Below are 15,245 nucleotides of genomic sequence, written 5' to 3' on the forward strand. Positions count from 1 at the left end.
ATTAGAAGGCGATTGACTTTGACTTTTACGTTTGACGGTGCTCACTCTATTTTTACTATTTTTAAAATTTTAATGCCAGGGCAAATGAATCGAACCGTTTCGACGCGTACCATTTCGACCAGTACCGTGAATCGAACCGTTTCGACTCAAACCGTTTCGACACGAACCGTTTCGACCCGAACCGGTGGTTGTGGGTGCCGAGGTGATGGATTCATTTGACAATGAAACACAACAAAAATGGAATTGAGATTCCAATTCCAACAATTTCCAATTCCAACAATTTCCAATTCCAATTGGAATGTTTAAATTCTAAATTCAATTCCTTCAAATTCTAATTCCTATACAAATTCCAATTCCAATTCCAATTGGAATGTTTAAATGAAACTCGGGAACACGACATGTTTTATTTTACTTTCTTTTCCTTACTTAAATGAAACTCTGAAACCCAAAATAATTTTACTTTCTTTTTGCTTCTTTTTCTTTCCTTCCATTAGTAAACTCTGGAACACAGTTAGCGCTCCCTACCCATCACATGCTCGCCAAAAGGGGGTGCGATCGATCCTCCGCCAGCCCAGTAACGAGCGCTAATGGCAACTGAAGGTAGGACCTATTGTTTCCAGCTAATCAATAGGATGGTTTTAAAGAGGCTTTAAACTATTACACGCAAGTTAAAGGGGCGAGTTTTAAAGCATCTATGTAACATAGCTCTGACATGGCACTATAAAGCTCCAAGGGCTTTAAACTTTAAACCTCGAGCCTAAGAGATTTATAAATCAGATAGGGTCAAATAAGTGTTTTTTTTTTTTTTTGTGATTTTATTATTAGTGTTTTAATTTATTAAAATTTATCAAGCAGTTATTGTTGATGCTTTACAATGACTTTTCGATTCCAATTGGGAAAACAATTTAGATGGCCCTTGATTCATAGTGAGATTAAAATAAGTATTCTTTTCTATGATTTGACGGTCAACATGATTATAGAAAGTGAAAAAAAATATGATGTGTGAGTGAATTATATCTCCATTAAACGTAGCGTGATCGAGGAACTGGAACGAACCCCTGATCGGTGTAGGGTGGACATACAAAACTATGAACATTGTTTTATAAACCTGTGTGGTGACATTTTCGTTCTTTCTGTGATAATTTTCATACTCTGATTTATGTGGATATCTTTTAGTTGTGATTAGATATCTCCGTGGGAGATATAAGTATCAATAATTACCCCGTTATTCGTTGATTTTTCGTGTGACAAGACTAACATCATTACTCCCTAGTTATAATTCGGTCACACGAGTAACCTCACTATATCTCTAGTGTGACAAGACTAACAATGAAACAAAAAACCCCAACACTATTATTAAAATCCACATCCAACCACATGAATTTTGGTAGGTGATCAAGTTTTCCAAACAAACATTGTTGGTAGAGTTAGGGATGTTCATTATCCGATATAACCGAATTTGAAAAAAAAAACAACAAAAAAACAAAACCCAAACCAAAACCAAATAAAAATAAAAATATGGTTATTTGGTTCGGTTTGTAACCGTAACCAAGTTCAAACTTGGTTATTTGGTATGATTTTCGTTTATATATATATTTTTTTCTGAATCTGTTTATAACTCAAAAATAAACAGGTTCGGAAAAAAATCATTTGGCTGAATTTGGTTAATTTGGTTTTAAACCGTAGCCAAATTATTTGGTTCGGTTGGGCAATATTCCAGTTAATTAACCGTAAACCGAACCGTTAGAGAGAAGCCAAATATGGTCCGTATAAAGAGTAAACGGGCACCCGATCCAAAGTTATAAGCGAATGACTTTTCCTTAGTCATCGTCGTCGTCGTATTCTCGGAATGGAATTGAAGAAGATGTTGATTTGCAGACGCGTTTTCTCTACTTCTCCGTCAACTACAACTCTTCTTCCCCATTTTTTTCTCCTTCTATACCCCCCCCCCCCCCATTTATCAGTACAATCTTTATTCCCAAACATCCAGTTGCTGCAAAATGAGTTTCAGGTGTTTGTTCATCACCACACTTTTCATCGTCTTGCCTCTGCAATCATACTCTTTCAGACACCTATACCAACAAACCCACGTACCATTTCTCTCTTTATCCTCATTTTAATCCGATATATATGTGGTTTTTAAGTTTAAGTTTGAATCTTTATATGATATGATCAATTCTTGTTATATGGGTGTTCATGATACTGATTTTAGACTAATCAATATGTGGTTTTCAAGTTCAATTTTCAATCTTTATATGATATGATCGATTCTTGTTATATGGGGTGTTCATGATATGATTTTAGACTAATCTATGTGTGGTTTTTTAGTTCAAGTTTGAATCTTTATATGATATGATCAATTCTTGTTATACGGGGTGTTCATGATACTGATTTTAAACTAATATATATGTGGTTTTTAAGGGTGAGGGTAGTAACCACTGGGTGTCAGCCCAGTGGCCACCGACACCCATCTTAAAACCTGCAAGGGGGAGGTCGCAAGTTCGATTCTTACCCTGAGCAGACTGGGGAATTCACCGCCAGGGCGCTTGGTCGGTTAGCAAACTGGGGAGGGGGATCCCTCCCGCTGTCAGGGGTACCGGGTACCGTGCATTTACCTTTTTTTTAAGGGTGAAGGGGAGTGGTTACCTATTTGGAATAGGTAAACTCCTCATTCACCTAATCAAACAGTGCCACGTCAATTTACATATTTTGTTTACCTAATGCTAAAAAACGTTGGCGTTGGTTTACCTAATGGGGTTTAGGTAAACTATTTAAAAAAAAGGAAAAATGTGTGATTGGTTGACAAGGAATGGACCCCACCACACACCCATCTCTCTCCCCTTTCCCTCCCTCTGACCGAGTCGGCAAAGGTTCACCGATCATCCATGTTCGCCGAGCGGTAAACACAGATGGCGGCGGTGTTACCGTTCGGTAAACCGCTTTGCCGATGTGTTTACCTATCCACTCCGTTCACCCTAAGTTCAAGTTTGAATTTTGATATGATTTCTTGTTAGGCCAGGCGGGGCGGCAATACTTGTCCACGCGTGATACATACCATAACGCGTTATGGTGTATTTTTCCCACCCCACAACACAAGTTCCACGCGTTATATTTTCAACGAAATCCATTTTCCTTATTTTTTCAACGCGTGATGGTTTTGTTTTGTGAGTGTAATTGTTGGTTGGGGGGAAATTGTTGGGTGTGGTGGTGAGTGATGACCACCCCCACTAAAAAAGGTTTTGAGTGATGGAAAAATGGTTGATGACATGGCGGAATTTGATTGGTGCTTGTGAGTGATAGAATTCTATCACTAGTGACCACCCCCCTCCCCTTATATTGTGTTTTAAGTTTGATAAAGATGCTAACTTTTTTCAGGTTTCTCCTTCACCTAGCCCTTCTTATGGTGGATCAAATTTCGAGAAAACCTGCAGTAGAGCATCTAGAAGTTGCCAGTTGAAGAATATAACTGCCTGTTTGACTTATTCTCAAAGTGGTAATTATCTTTTTAGTTTTTACCCTTTTGGAATTTTGATGATGCATTTGAGTATATTCTATAAAAGAGGCATGATGTTACATATGTAAAAAAGGTTAAATATTTAATGGCAGATGAAGTATGATTGTTGAGGGTAAATGAAATCTTTTTGGTGTCATGATTTTGAATCATGGTGATTTTATGATGTATAAAGTTAAAGGATATTTAGAAGAGTAAACTGCCATTTCGGTCCCTGTGGTTTGGTCAATTTTGCCACTTTAGTCCAAACTCAAACTTTTTGCATCTGGGTCCCTGTGGTTTCAGTTTTATTGCCACTTTGGTCCAAAAATGAAATCAGGTCATATTTATCTTATAAAATCCTGTTATTTTGTCATTTTCCGTAGGGGCAAAATGATCATTTCTTTTTTATAAATAAATACCATATTTTATAAGACAAATATGACCTGATTTGCCCCTAAGGAAAATGACAAAATTGCAGGATTTTATAAGACAAGTATGACCTGATTTCATTTTTGGACCAAAATGGCAATAAAACTGAAACCACAGGGACCCAAATGCAAAAGGTTTGAGTTTTGGACTAAAGTGGCAAAAGTAATCAAACCTCAGGGACCTAAATGGCAGTTTACTCTATTTAGAAATGACATGGTTAGGATATGTTGTCTCCAACGGGTCAGTTACTTAGGTACTTAGGTAAGTATAGATGGGTCAACGGGCCGAAGGTCACCCAAAGTGTGCTTAAATGCTTTCAAACTAATAAATCGATCGTCTTTAGTAGAGTTTGCTTGTTTCCATAATCGTATTCAACGCATTAGTTATTTATAAAATACAAAGTCTGTTGGTATGTCAACCCGACGTGTATTAAGAAATTACTCTTTTGACCCGTTACATAGCTGATAGCACGCTCGAACAGCCCATTTTGCCACCTCTACCCGCATGATTATAATCGTCTTCCTTTATGTTACTAAAGTAATTGCTCTTTTCATGATGAAGAAACGCGGCTCTATGTATATAACAACGGTGAAAGCCTGCAGCGTGTGAAAGTTATGATACTTCCTGCTAACAATACTTTCATGGATATAAACATAACAAGCCACCAAATGAAGACGGTACGTTTCTTTTCGTTCACATGTTTAGAATCTGAATTTCATGATCAAGGATTTTAGACAACGCTTTTTTGTAACCATATTTAAGTTCCTTCGGTTGGTTATCGGATGTGCGTTTCCTAAGTGGTTATTTTGACATTTCGGTGCACTTGTTAAGTTAAGGATGGTTAGTTTTATATTTATGTTATAAGTGGCTAAATGAGTGAGTTGGGTAACGGGTCAAATGTCCAGTTTTTTAGTTCAGGTCGGGCCAGGTTAGGGTAACGCACAAAGTTTTTATTATAGCTATAATAGTTGGTGTGTTAACTATAAATTACCAGAGGAGTAAAGTACACGGATGATCCCTGTGGTTTACCAAAGAGTTAATTAGTGTTTTTGTCCCTGTGATTTGTCAAATATCACTATTTCGGTCAATTAGTTTAAAAATTGCCATTTCAGTACCCGTGGTTTCACTTTCGTAACCATTTCAGTCCACCTCGTAACCATTTCAGTCCCTGTACTAACAGAATAAATGGATTGAAATGGTTACGAAAGTGAAACCACAGGGACTGAAATCGCAATTTTTAAACTAATGGACTGCAATAGTGATTTTTGACAAACCACAGAGACGGAAACAGTAATTAACTCTTTACCCAATTTTTGGATTTGGTCCATAGCTTTCCAAAAGTACACATATGGTTTGCACTTTGTAACGCATTTAGTCCCCAACTTTTTCCAAAAGTACATGGATGGTCCCTGTGGTTTGCACTTTGTAACGCATTTAGTCCCTAACTTGGACATGCTAAAACCTTTAGATTAGTTGGTTGGGGACTAAATGCGTTACAAAGTGCAAACGATAAGGACCATCTATGTACTTTCAGAAAGCTAGGGACCAAATCCAAAATTTTGGCAAACCAAAAGTACCATCCGTGTACTTTACTCTTATGAGAAAATGGGTCCAAATAACATTCTGTTTACCTAAACACTCAAAACTGATTAACGACATGTTTGACCTTATGCTTGTTACAGGTCAATATTTCCTCGGACGTTGACTTAAGTTCCACGATAGCGTTGACCACTAGCGACGGTGATTGTCTAATAAGCACAGCTGCAGCTCCACCACCTGAAAACCGCTACCAGAAACACACTTCATACGCGACTTACATAACCCGAACTAATGGTGCATACCTAGTAATCCTACTACTTATCATAGGCGGACTTTTGACTTTTTTCAAACTAAGGACCCGAAGCAGACACCTTGACGGGGTCCCATACCGCGAACTTGAAATGAGAAACACAACATCGGTGAACATGGACGAAAAAGAAACCGAGAATTGGGATCAAGACTGGGATGATCAATGGGATGATGAAAAAGAAAAACCTGTGAAATCTGGTGGTGATGATCATGTTTTGGTCAAACAAGTCAAACAAGTCAAACAAGAAAATGATGTTATTACAAAGTTGCCTAATTCTAATGGAAGGAAAAAGGAATGGGATGATTAATAGTTTGAATGAAAGTGTCCAAAATGAAGGTAAAGATGTTCACATTTTTTACAATATATTAAGAAAGATTATTAAAACAAATTTCAGATTTTTAAAATTTTTATAAATTTTGAGAGGCAATTTTGATTCCTATTTTGTAAAAATTATGGATTATTGACTATTCTACTAGATTTATGTTATAAGCAATGCTTGTAAGAATAAATGATTTAGACCAAAAATGTTGTATATGATGGTTTTGTATCAAATTCGTCGGTTAAGCTCGCAAATCCAGGTAAGAAACCGAGAGTGGTGGAGTTTTTTTGCTTTTTCTTTCTCTCTCTAATGTGGTCGTCTAAGGCTAGATTAGAGGTATAAACGTGGCACTAGCATGTTATAAGTCAGTGGTAACCTTTAGAAAAAAACTGAATGGCGCACATTTACAAAGATACTATTCATTCCATTCATCTTTTAATATAAAATAAAATAAAATATAAATATAAATACAAATAAATATAAATAGAGGGAATTTCAAGGATTGTCCTTTATCTTTATACCTATTTTCAGGCGCTGTTCTTTATGTTCAAAATTGACGAGTTTTGTCCTTTATGTTTTCATATCATACACGTTTTGTCCTTTAGGCCTAACCCAGTTAGTTTTTTCAGTTAAATTTGGTCTTATGTTTTGCAAATGAGGTCATTTTTGTCATTCAAAGGTAAGTTCAACCGCAGATTTACAGCTCAAAGCTTCTGCAACCTTTGAATTGACAAAAATGCCCTCATATGCAAAGCACATGACCAAATTTAACTGAAAAAACTAACTGAGTTAGGCCTAAAGGACAAAACGTGCATGATATGAAAACATAAAGGACAAAACTCGTCAATTTTGAACATAAATAACAGCGACCGAAAATGGGTATAAAGATAAAGGACAATTCTTGAAATTCACTCATATAAATATAAATATAAATATAAATATAAATAAATATTATAAGTATAATATAATATAATTGTTCATCCTTGTTGCAAAGATCACAATAAGAAGTCAAACTACTATGGTTCAAACTTATGCAAAAAGGTCAAAACAATAATAGGTCTTGTGAAAATAACATGATCCCCTTGAACTATTAGTTAATTACAATTCTGGCTATATTCATTATCACTAACAGAAAGTATAGATTATGTTGACATAAATGGTTGGAGGAATGAAGAACATGTAAAATACCAAAATTGCCCTTGGAGACTCATGTAATGAAACAAAAGTTATCCTTCCAAGAACAAAGCAAAATCCAGATTCTACTGCAAAAGGTGAAAAAAAGAAAATAATATGGTATCCATAGTTGTCTTTTAAGAAAAGTAAAAGTAAGCATGAAGGGATCATGCATGTTTGTTGCTTGGGACACTTTCTCTTCATTACATCACATGTCATGCTTCTATTTTATTTCAAGTTTTGCTTTTATACATTTCATAAAATCCTTTTGCAGCTTTTTCTATTTTGAATGTTAAAAGACTAGTGAATGATGTTATAAGTGTCATTTTAGTCTATATGGAATGAGTCATTTTACCAGTTTATTCCAAAGGTTTGAAACGTTGCCATTTTAGTTTAAATAATTTCAAGCGTTGCCATTTTAGTCCGCTGGGTTAACTCTGTCCATTTTTTATGTTAGCTAGAAGGGTAATTCGATCATTTTATATGGTCGAATTGCCCTTGTAGTTAACAGAACTACATTTAAAATGACCGAAATGCCCTTCTAGTAAACAAAATAAAGGGATGGAGTTAACCTAGTGGACTAAAATGACAACGTTCATAACTATTTGTACTAAAATGGCAACGTTTCAAACTTTTGGACTAAACTGCCAAAATGGCCCAAACCACAGGGACTAAAATGACATTTAACTCTAAAAACAAAATTCATAAATATATTTTTCTATAGATCTAAACTTGTGATCATTGGTATACATTAAGGAGTGTGTTAACTAATCTAGGAAGATGTTATAAACCCTTTGAACAAAAATGATTTTTTTTTTTTGCAATTTTTTTAAGCTTGTAATAGATTTACATAGGAATTAATGGTTACATAAGATGGCAGGTAAACGGGCAACAAGCTGCGTCGTAACCCCCTTTTAAATAGTAAATCCAATTCTACCGAAAATAAAACTTTGGTTCCTTGGCGTCAAAAAATTGATGTACACGATTCTCTGCACTCTATCCAAAAAACCAACAGCTTCAAAAGCAAATAAACCAAATGTATCAAAGGAAAAAGGGTTTAAACTTTGGAACTCTTATACATATACAAGAATATTTTTCAACTAATATGCAAAGACATTGGTGTTGTAATGGGCACCTAAATAAATTTCCACCCCACTAAAAATCCCTTTATTATTTTTTTTTCTGTTTAAAAAAGCATTATATCTCTTATACTCTTTATCAGTATAACCAACTTGCCAATATAGTAATTGAAATTTGTGTAATACTAAAACACTTTTTAAGATTAAATATGATGTCATCCGGTTTTTAAGTCCGATTCAACCAGATTGGTCGCGCTTTAATAAGCAATCTGGTTTCAAAACATTAGTGTTGACGACTCCTTGTAACGGAAACATGTGATTTTCTCGATTAAAAGTTCAATCGAAACCACAGATTATTTGTAAATGCCAAATTGCTAAGGTTTAGAATATTGTTTCAAAAAAGTGTTGCTCTTTTATGTTTATATGTGGGTGTTATTTGTTTTGATCATACACAATGACTTAAAATGCAATGATTGATTAGGGGTGCAAACGAGCCGAGCGGCTCGCGAGCTACTCGAGATCGGCTCGAGAAAAAGCTCGAAATGAGCCGAGCCTTATCGAGTCCGAGCCGAGCTAGAGCCTCAAAACAAAGCTCGTTTGTTTATCGAGCCCGAGCTCGAGCCTCACATGTGAAGCTCGTTAGGCTCGTCGAGCCTTAGTGTAAACGAGCCGATTCGAGCCGAGCTTATTTAAACTTGTTTACAAGCAGATCTCGAACCTAAAAATAAGCTTATTTAGTAAACGAGCCCGAGCCCGAGCTTTACTTATCGAACTCGCAAGCCTAAAAAGTCTATTATTTATATTATTTTTATTTAATATACTAATTAATAGATAATAAACGAGCTGAGCCCGAGCCGAGCTCGAGCTTGATAAAATACAAACGAGCCGAGCTCGAGCTTTGAAAACAAAGCTCGAATCGAGCCGAGCTCGAGCTTTGAAAACAAAGCTCGAATCGAGCCGAGCTCGAACCCGAGCTCTCATAAGTTAATCGAGCTCAAGCTCGAGCCTGGCCGAGCTCGGGCTCGGCTCGACTCGTTTTCACCCCTACTTTTGAGGAAAGAAGATGTGTGCTAAATTATTCTCTTTTAAGGAAGTTTGTAGTTTAAATTGAATATCAAATTTACAAGTTGGGTGTTTATATATAATCTATATATATGAAGTACACATATAATGTAATAAAATCAAGAAATTTATACACTAAAATCAATATATTTTCTTTATATGAGAAAAATAAAAAAACAAGGTCATGTTAACTTAAATTTTTGGAGGCTTTCATGTTGGGTGCCTTAAATGTTGACAAGAAAGAAAAAGATAATCAAATTTATTAACAACACATGTGGCAGTTGATGATTGAAAATGACAATAATAACATTTCATAATCTAAGTGGATTTGTACTTTGAACAACTCATTTTAACTAGTATTAAGACTTATAATAACACATTAACACCATTTCCTCTCGACTTCAAAAGGAATAATTGATTTTAATAATCTCAACTATTCGTCATTGGTCGACAACGGTCCCAACTTTAAACTTTCCCACTGGCGGTCCCATCTTTTCACATATTGGTCTTAAATGAACCCTGACTAACAGAACCCTAACGCCTTTAGTCTCTGGTTGCCGAAAAACGTTTTTGGTCGGAAAAAGGTTCGTAAAGGCCCAATTTGTGGTTACAAACAAGTTTGTGACGAAAACTTTGAGTTTTTCGGCTAAAAAGTTGATTTTTCCAGCCAAACTGAAGTTTTCCGGCGAAAAAGGAATTTTTCCTGCGACCTTAATAATTGGGGATTTTTACTAGAAAAGGTTCGTTCTTAAATGTGTGTAATAAGGTTACAAATAGGTTTGAGACGAAAATGTTAGTTTTCCGGCCACTGATGGCCAATATGTGAAAAGATAGGACCGCCAGCGGAAATTTTTGAAGTTAGGACCGTTGCTGGCCAACAGGTAACCGCTGAGATTATTAAAATCCATTATTCCATTTCAAAAACACCAAACACCATTTTCTTAAACAAAACAAAAAAAAATACCACATAGAACATGAACATTAACACATAATTATGCAGTAAAACTTCTATGTCAGCTGCTCTTTCAAGACAAATAATAACCGTTAAACAAGAACCATAACAACAATAACAACAAAAATTGGATCCGGTGAAAACGAATCCGGTATCTTAACACTAACAGAATCCATTACAATACTAACCGGATTCATCTTCGCCGGATAACCAATCGGAACTAAAACATACATCAAGACTCCGATTCCTCCTCGTTGCTTTCGGACGGGCATTTGATCAGCCCCAATATGTTAATCACCTCAGCCATATCCGGTCGGTTCGATGGCACTTGCGACGTGCAAATTAGCCCCAATTTCATCACCGGAATCGCTTCCTCAGCCGGAAAGTTCCCTTGAAGCTTTTCGTCGATGCATTCATCTACCCGCCCTTCTTCAAGGGCCCCGCGAACCATGTCGCAAAGTATCACCACGTCATCCTCCATGTACTCCACCGGCCTCTTTCCAGTCACAATCTCGAGAACCAAAACCCCGAATCCGTAAATATCGCATTTTTCCGTGATTTTAACCGTTTTGCAGGCGAATTCGGGTGCCATGTAACCGAGGGCGCTTTGGATCTTGCTGCTGAGAACGTAACGATCTAGCATTGGGAGAAGTCTTGCGAGACCAAAGTCTGCGACTTTGGGCTCACCAACACCATCGATTAACACGTTGCTGGATTTCAGATTGTAATGTATGATGTTAAGACGATGCAAGTGAGCTAAACTTTTTGCGATCCCGAGAATGATATTGAATCGTTCGTTCCACGTGAGCGAGCTTCCGTTTTCGTCTTCGTTTTCGTGCAGATGCTTGTAAAGATTCCCACCAGATACATATTCGTAGATTAACAGTTGTAGCGACGGAGTCCAGTAATACCCTTCGAGCGCTACGAGATTCGGGTGATGAATCTTTCCGAGCTTCTTAACCTCCCGCTCGAAATCGTCTTGCGATTTAACAAGACTCGAAACCGTCAGCTTTTTAATCGCAACGGATCGGCCGTCCCCCAGAACAGTTCGGTATACCGCGCCAAACCCACCGCGCCCGAGCTCACAATCCTTGTTTAGTAACGCATGTGCTCCGGTACTAAAGTCCGGTTCGCCAGAAAACATTACCAGCTTGCCGGAATTCGTATCGGTACTTGGAGAGCTGCTGAACCCGCCACCGGATAACGGAACCGCGGCTGCTGACCTGGACATGGTGGACCGGACTCGAATATTAAGAACGGTGATGAAAATTATGCCGATGACAATCACGGCAGCTGCACCGATTGCTACGAAAGCCGAAATGCTAAGAACGGTTTTCTTGTTTTCGAGAGTCTGAGGGACCGAGTCAACGTCTGTACCGGTTGAGTTGGGGTTGAGTACTATCGGTTTTGGAAGCACGGTTGGACAGCTTCGGTCCACTGCAGCACCGCAAAGAGCTGGATTGCCGGATACAGAGGACGGAGATATGGTGTTGAAGAAAGCACCACCGGGTAATTCACCTTGTAGTTGATTGTGTGATACGTTGAATGTAACAAGATGTACAAGGTTTGCTAACGGCTTCGGTAGGGTTCCGGTGAGTTTGTTAAACGACAAATCAACATACTCGAGATCAGCAAGCTTCGCCATTGCTTCAGGAAGTTTACCCGAAAGACTGTTTCTCGATAATATCCTGCAAAACGCATAGATTAGATTACGATTAACCAAAAATGGTTTGTGAAACATATTATACGAATCTTACAAAGAAGTAAGGGATGAACATGATGCAATTGAACTCGGAATGTTGCCGGAAAGCGAGTTCTGCGATAATACGAGATCCTTCAGTAAAGTTGCTCCTCCGATTTCAACAGGAATGCTTCCGTTTAACTTGTTTACACTCAAATCGAGAATGTCCAAAGCCGTTAGCTTGCCGACAGTCTTCGGGATTTCACCAGTCAGCGAATTCTTAGACATGTTCAAGAACCTCAAGCTGCTAAATTTCCCGATATCAGACGGGATTTCACCGGATAACTCATTGTGGGATACATCGACAACTAGAAGATTCTGGTGTGAGATGTTAACAGAGGAAGTAAATGCGCCATTGATGCTTCCAGTAAGTTTATTTTCGGAAAATATAACAGTTTGCAGCCCTAATTGGAATAACCATGTAGGAAGAAACCCGGTTAATGAATTCCGACTCACATCCAAGATCTGGATGTTTTGGCAATTGATCATGGATGCTGGCAAGCTCCCGGAGAACCGATTGTTGGAAACGTTCAGTACTTTTAACGACTTGATATTACCAATTGCGTTTGGTACTGCACCAGAGAACATATTATTAGAAAAATCAACACTTTGCAGACTTCCCAGATCACCTATCCATTCGGTAATCTCGCCGGTGAACAAATTACTACGAAAATTCAGATCACTGCACAAAGAAAGTTTCTGCAACGAGCTCGGAAGACTCCCGGAAAACGAGTTCTCGCTCAAATCAACCGACCTCAACAACGCACACGCTCCAATCTCGTCAGGAACCAGACCAGTAAACTGGTTCTTTCTGAGATTAATTTCCCTGAGGTTATATAAACCTCCGATATCCTTCGGGATCTCACCTTCCAAAAGATTATCCGAAACATCAAGTGATCTAAGTCCATGCAAGGACCAGACACTAACAGGCAACATCCCCGAAAACTGATTGGATGAAAAGTTAACAGATCCAAGAGCTAAACACGAGCCCAAACTCTCCGGAATCTGGCCCGAAAACTTATTCTTCGCTAACGAAATCGACCTCAGAGACCCACATTGCTCGAAAAAGGTAACTGGAACCGGTCCAGACAAACTATTCTCACTCAAATCAATCACCCTAAGGTCAGTAAGCTGAGCAAGATTAACTCCAATACTTCCAGTAAGATTGTTTCTAGCTAATGACAACTTACTAAGAAACTTCAACTGCATCAACCCCCGCCCTATCTTCCCCGACAACCCGAACCCATCCAGAACAAGATCCGACACTCTATTCGACCTAGGGTTACACCTAACACCATTCCATTTACAAGGACTATCATCATCTTCATTCCATGAAGCCAATTTACCCTCTGGATCTTGAATATCTGCCTTAAACACAATCAAGCCCAGAACATCATCATCCAGTGTTGGACTCAATGATTCCACAACAATAATATTAACCACTACCAAAATCAAACAGTTCCAAATCACTGTTCTCATCTCAATTTTCAAATCCTAATTTTCAATCCCTAATTTTCAAACCCTAATTTCAAAATTGGACGATAATAACCGACAAAAGGTAACAAACTGTAACAAACTCTGCTTAATCTAACTGACATCAACAAGAATGAGTAAATCAACTTAACAGAGTATGAATGCTGTTGACAAACTAACAATTGTGGTGTGTAATGTAACTGCCGTTAAAATTAACGGAAATTAAACGGTGAAACGGTCGGAGAAGATGTTAAATAAGAAGCCTTGAGTGTTTTTAAGGTTTTCGTTACCGGAGAAGTTAACGGCGACGGTGGATGTGTGGATTCCGGCCGCCGTGAGCAGAGGACTCTGTTTTCTAGGGTTTTGTTTTCAGACAGAGAGAATACAGAAACTTTATTAAGTAATTAATGGAGGAAGAGTGTGGGGCCCACGTGTTTGTTTGTGACACGTGGTGGAATGTTAGTGGGTAGTAGTGAGCTGTATGACACGTTGGCTTGGACAGTTGGTGAGATTGGGACATAGTTTGAAAGATAAGGGGGGTTTTGGAGTTTTGGTAAAGATAAGGGGTCTGGTTGTAAGTTTTTTTATGGAAACAGGAAAAGATTAAAAGAAAAAGCACTTTTTTAATATTGAAAAAAAGTTGTTTGTTATGATAAAAAAGACAAAAGATATCTTAGTCTATTTACTCCTTTTTTTCTTATCTTTGTGGTTCAAAGCTCAAGTATTTTATATTTTATAGCTATTAAGTGTGACATTATTAAAGATGCTAATATAAAAATAAAATGTGGATACAACATGGGATTTTTGAGGATTTCTTTTGTCTTTCCGTTGTCATCATCATATTTGGTTTATCTTCATGACCAATAATGGGTTTTCTTTAGCAATCATATATTTGTATTCTCATATTATATCTTTTTTTTAACGGGAAGGTGTCATACATTTTTTGGGTGCGAGACACCCCACACCCCCTCCCTCTCACTGGAGAGGTCTGTTGTCCCACTCTGGCCAGACGTGAGTGTCTTTACCGTGCCCCAACTGGCATCAGAGAGTGGCCAGCATCAGAGAGTGGCCGGCATACAAGGAAAAACCCTACAGGTATCTCACCCCAACTATGGGGCTTGACGAGTTGAGAGCCGCCTCGAGAGGGGATCGAACTCGGGTACCGTGGGTAAAAAAAAAACCCAGGTGCATCAACCAGTTGGACTGGAATCATTTGCAAATTATCATATTATATCTATTTACAAATTCTGATGAATTAAGACGAAGATGATAACATTAGTGATTAGTTATATGTACACATAGACATCCTAACAGAGTAACAGGGACATCTTTGTGGTAAGTGATGTACTTCAAAATCAGAAGATTTAGAGTTAAAATCATGTAATATCCTAGAAAATCCAAAAATTTGATATCAATATATACACATACACCAAATATAATCGACTAACATTTATTGCTTTATCTTCAAAATGTTGAGTTGTGAGCTCTCGCAATTACTATGAGAACACAATCGTTATCACGATGACAGGAGTTCAAGGGCATTGAAGTCCCTCTATCGGGTCCATGTGAATTTTGAGCTAATAGTATTAATAAATAGAAAAAAGTTATCTTGGAGATCTACCCTAAGACATTATTGGTGATTTTGGTACATACAACTGTAGAGATTGTACAAAAG

At 37.7% G+C, this 15,245-nt stretch overlaps 2 protein-coding genes across 2 annotated transcripts; one reads left to right on the plus strand and one right to left on the minus strand.

The window, feature by feature from the left end:
• The first annotated feature begins 1,834 nt into the window (after window positions 1-1,834).
• Window positions 1,835-6,280, plus strand: LOC110869068. The gene is made up of 4 exons (XM_022118361.2): window positions 1,835-2,090; window positions 3,376-3,493; window positions 4,484-4,599; window positions 5,605-6,280. The coding sequence occupies exons 1-4, from the start codon at window positions 2,001-2,003 to the stop codon at window positions 6,076-6,078; spliced, it is 798 nt and encodes a 265-aa protein (XP_021974053.1). The 5' UTR covers window positions 1,835-2,000; the 3' UTR covers window positions 6,079-6,280.
• Window positions 6,281-10,361: 4,081 nt separating this feature from the next.
• LOC110869067 (probable LRR receptor-like serine/threonine-protein kinase IRK) lies at window positions 10,362-13,955 on the minus strand. The gene is made up of 2 exons (XM_022118360.2): window positions 12,114-13,955; window positions 10,362-12,044 (listed from the first exon to the last, which is right to left on the minus strand). The coding sequence occupies exons 1-2, from the start codon at window positions 13,574-13,576 to the stop codon at window positions 10,589-10,591; spliced, it is 2,919 nt and encodes a 972-aa protein (XP_021974052.1). The 5' UTR covers window positions 13,577-13,955; the 3' UTR covers window positions 10,362-10,588.
• Window positions 13,956-15,245: the final 1,290 nt, after the last annotated feature.

The sequence above is a fragment of the Helianthus annuus genome, chromosome 7 (genome assembly GCF_002127325.2).
Source record: "Helianthus annuus cultivar XRQ/B chromosome 7, HanXRQr2.0-SUNRISE, whole genome shotgun sequence".
Taxonomy (NCBI): Eukaryota; Viridiplantae; Streptophyta; class Magnoliopsida; order Asterales; family Asteraceae; genus Helianthus; species Helianthus annuus.

What these genes read in the sequence shown, in the direction of transcription:
- LOC110869067 (XM_022118360.2), bottom strand. Translation starts at nt 13,576, where the DNA reads ATGAGAACAGTGATTTGGAACTGTTTGATTTTGGTAGTGGTTAATATT. An exon ending in TGTTCATCCCTTACTTCTTT is followed by an intron (nt 12,045 to 12,113) that starts GTAAGATTCGTA and finishes TGCGTTTTGCAG; the next exon opens with GATATTATCGAGAAACAGTC.
- LOC110869068 (XM_022118361.2), top strand. Translation starts at nt 2,001, where the DNA reads ATGAGTTTCAGGTGTTTGTTCATCACCACACTTTTCATCGTCTTGCCT. An exon ending in ACCTATACCAACAAACCCAC is followed by an intron (nt 2,091 to 3,375) that starts GTACCATTTCTC and finishes AACTTTTTTCAG; the next exon opens with GTTTCTCCTTCACCTAGCCC. An exon ending in CAAGCCACCAAATGAAGACG is followed by an intron (nt 4,600 to 5,604) that starts GTACGTTTCTTT and finishes TGCTTGTTACAG; the next exon opens with GTCAATATTTCCTCGGACGT.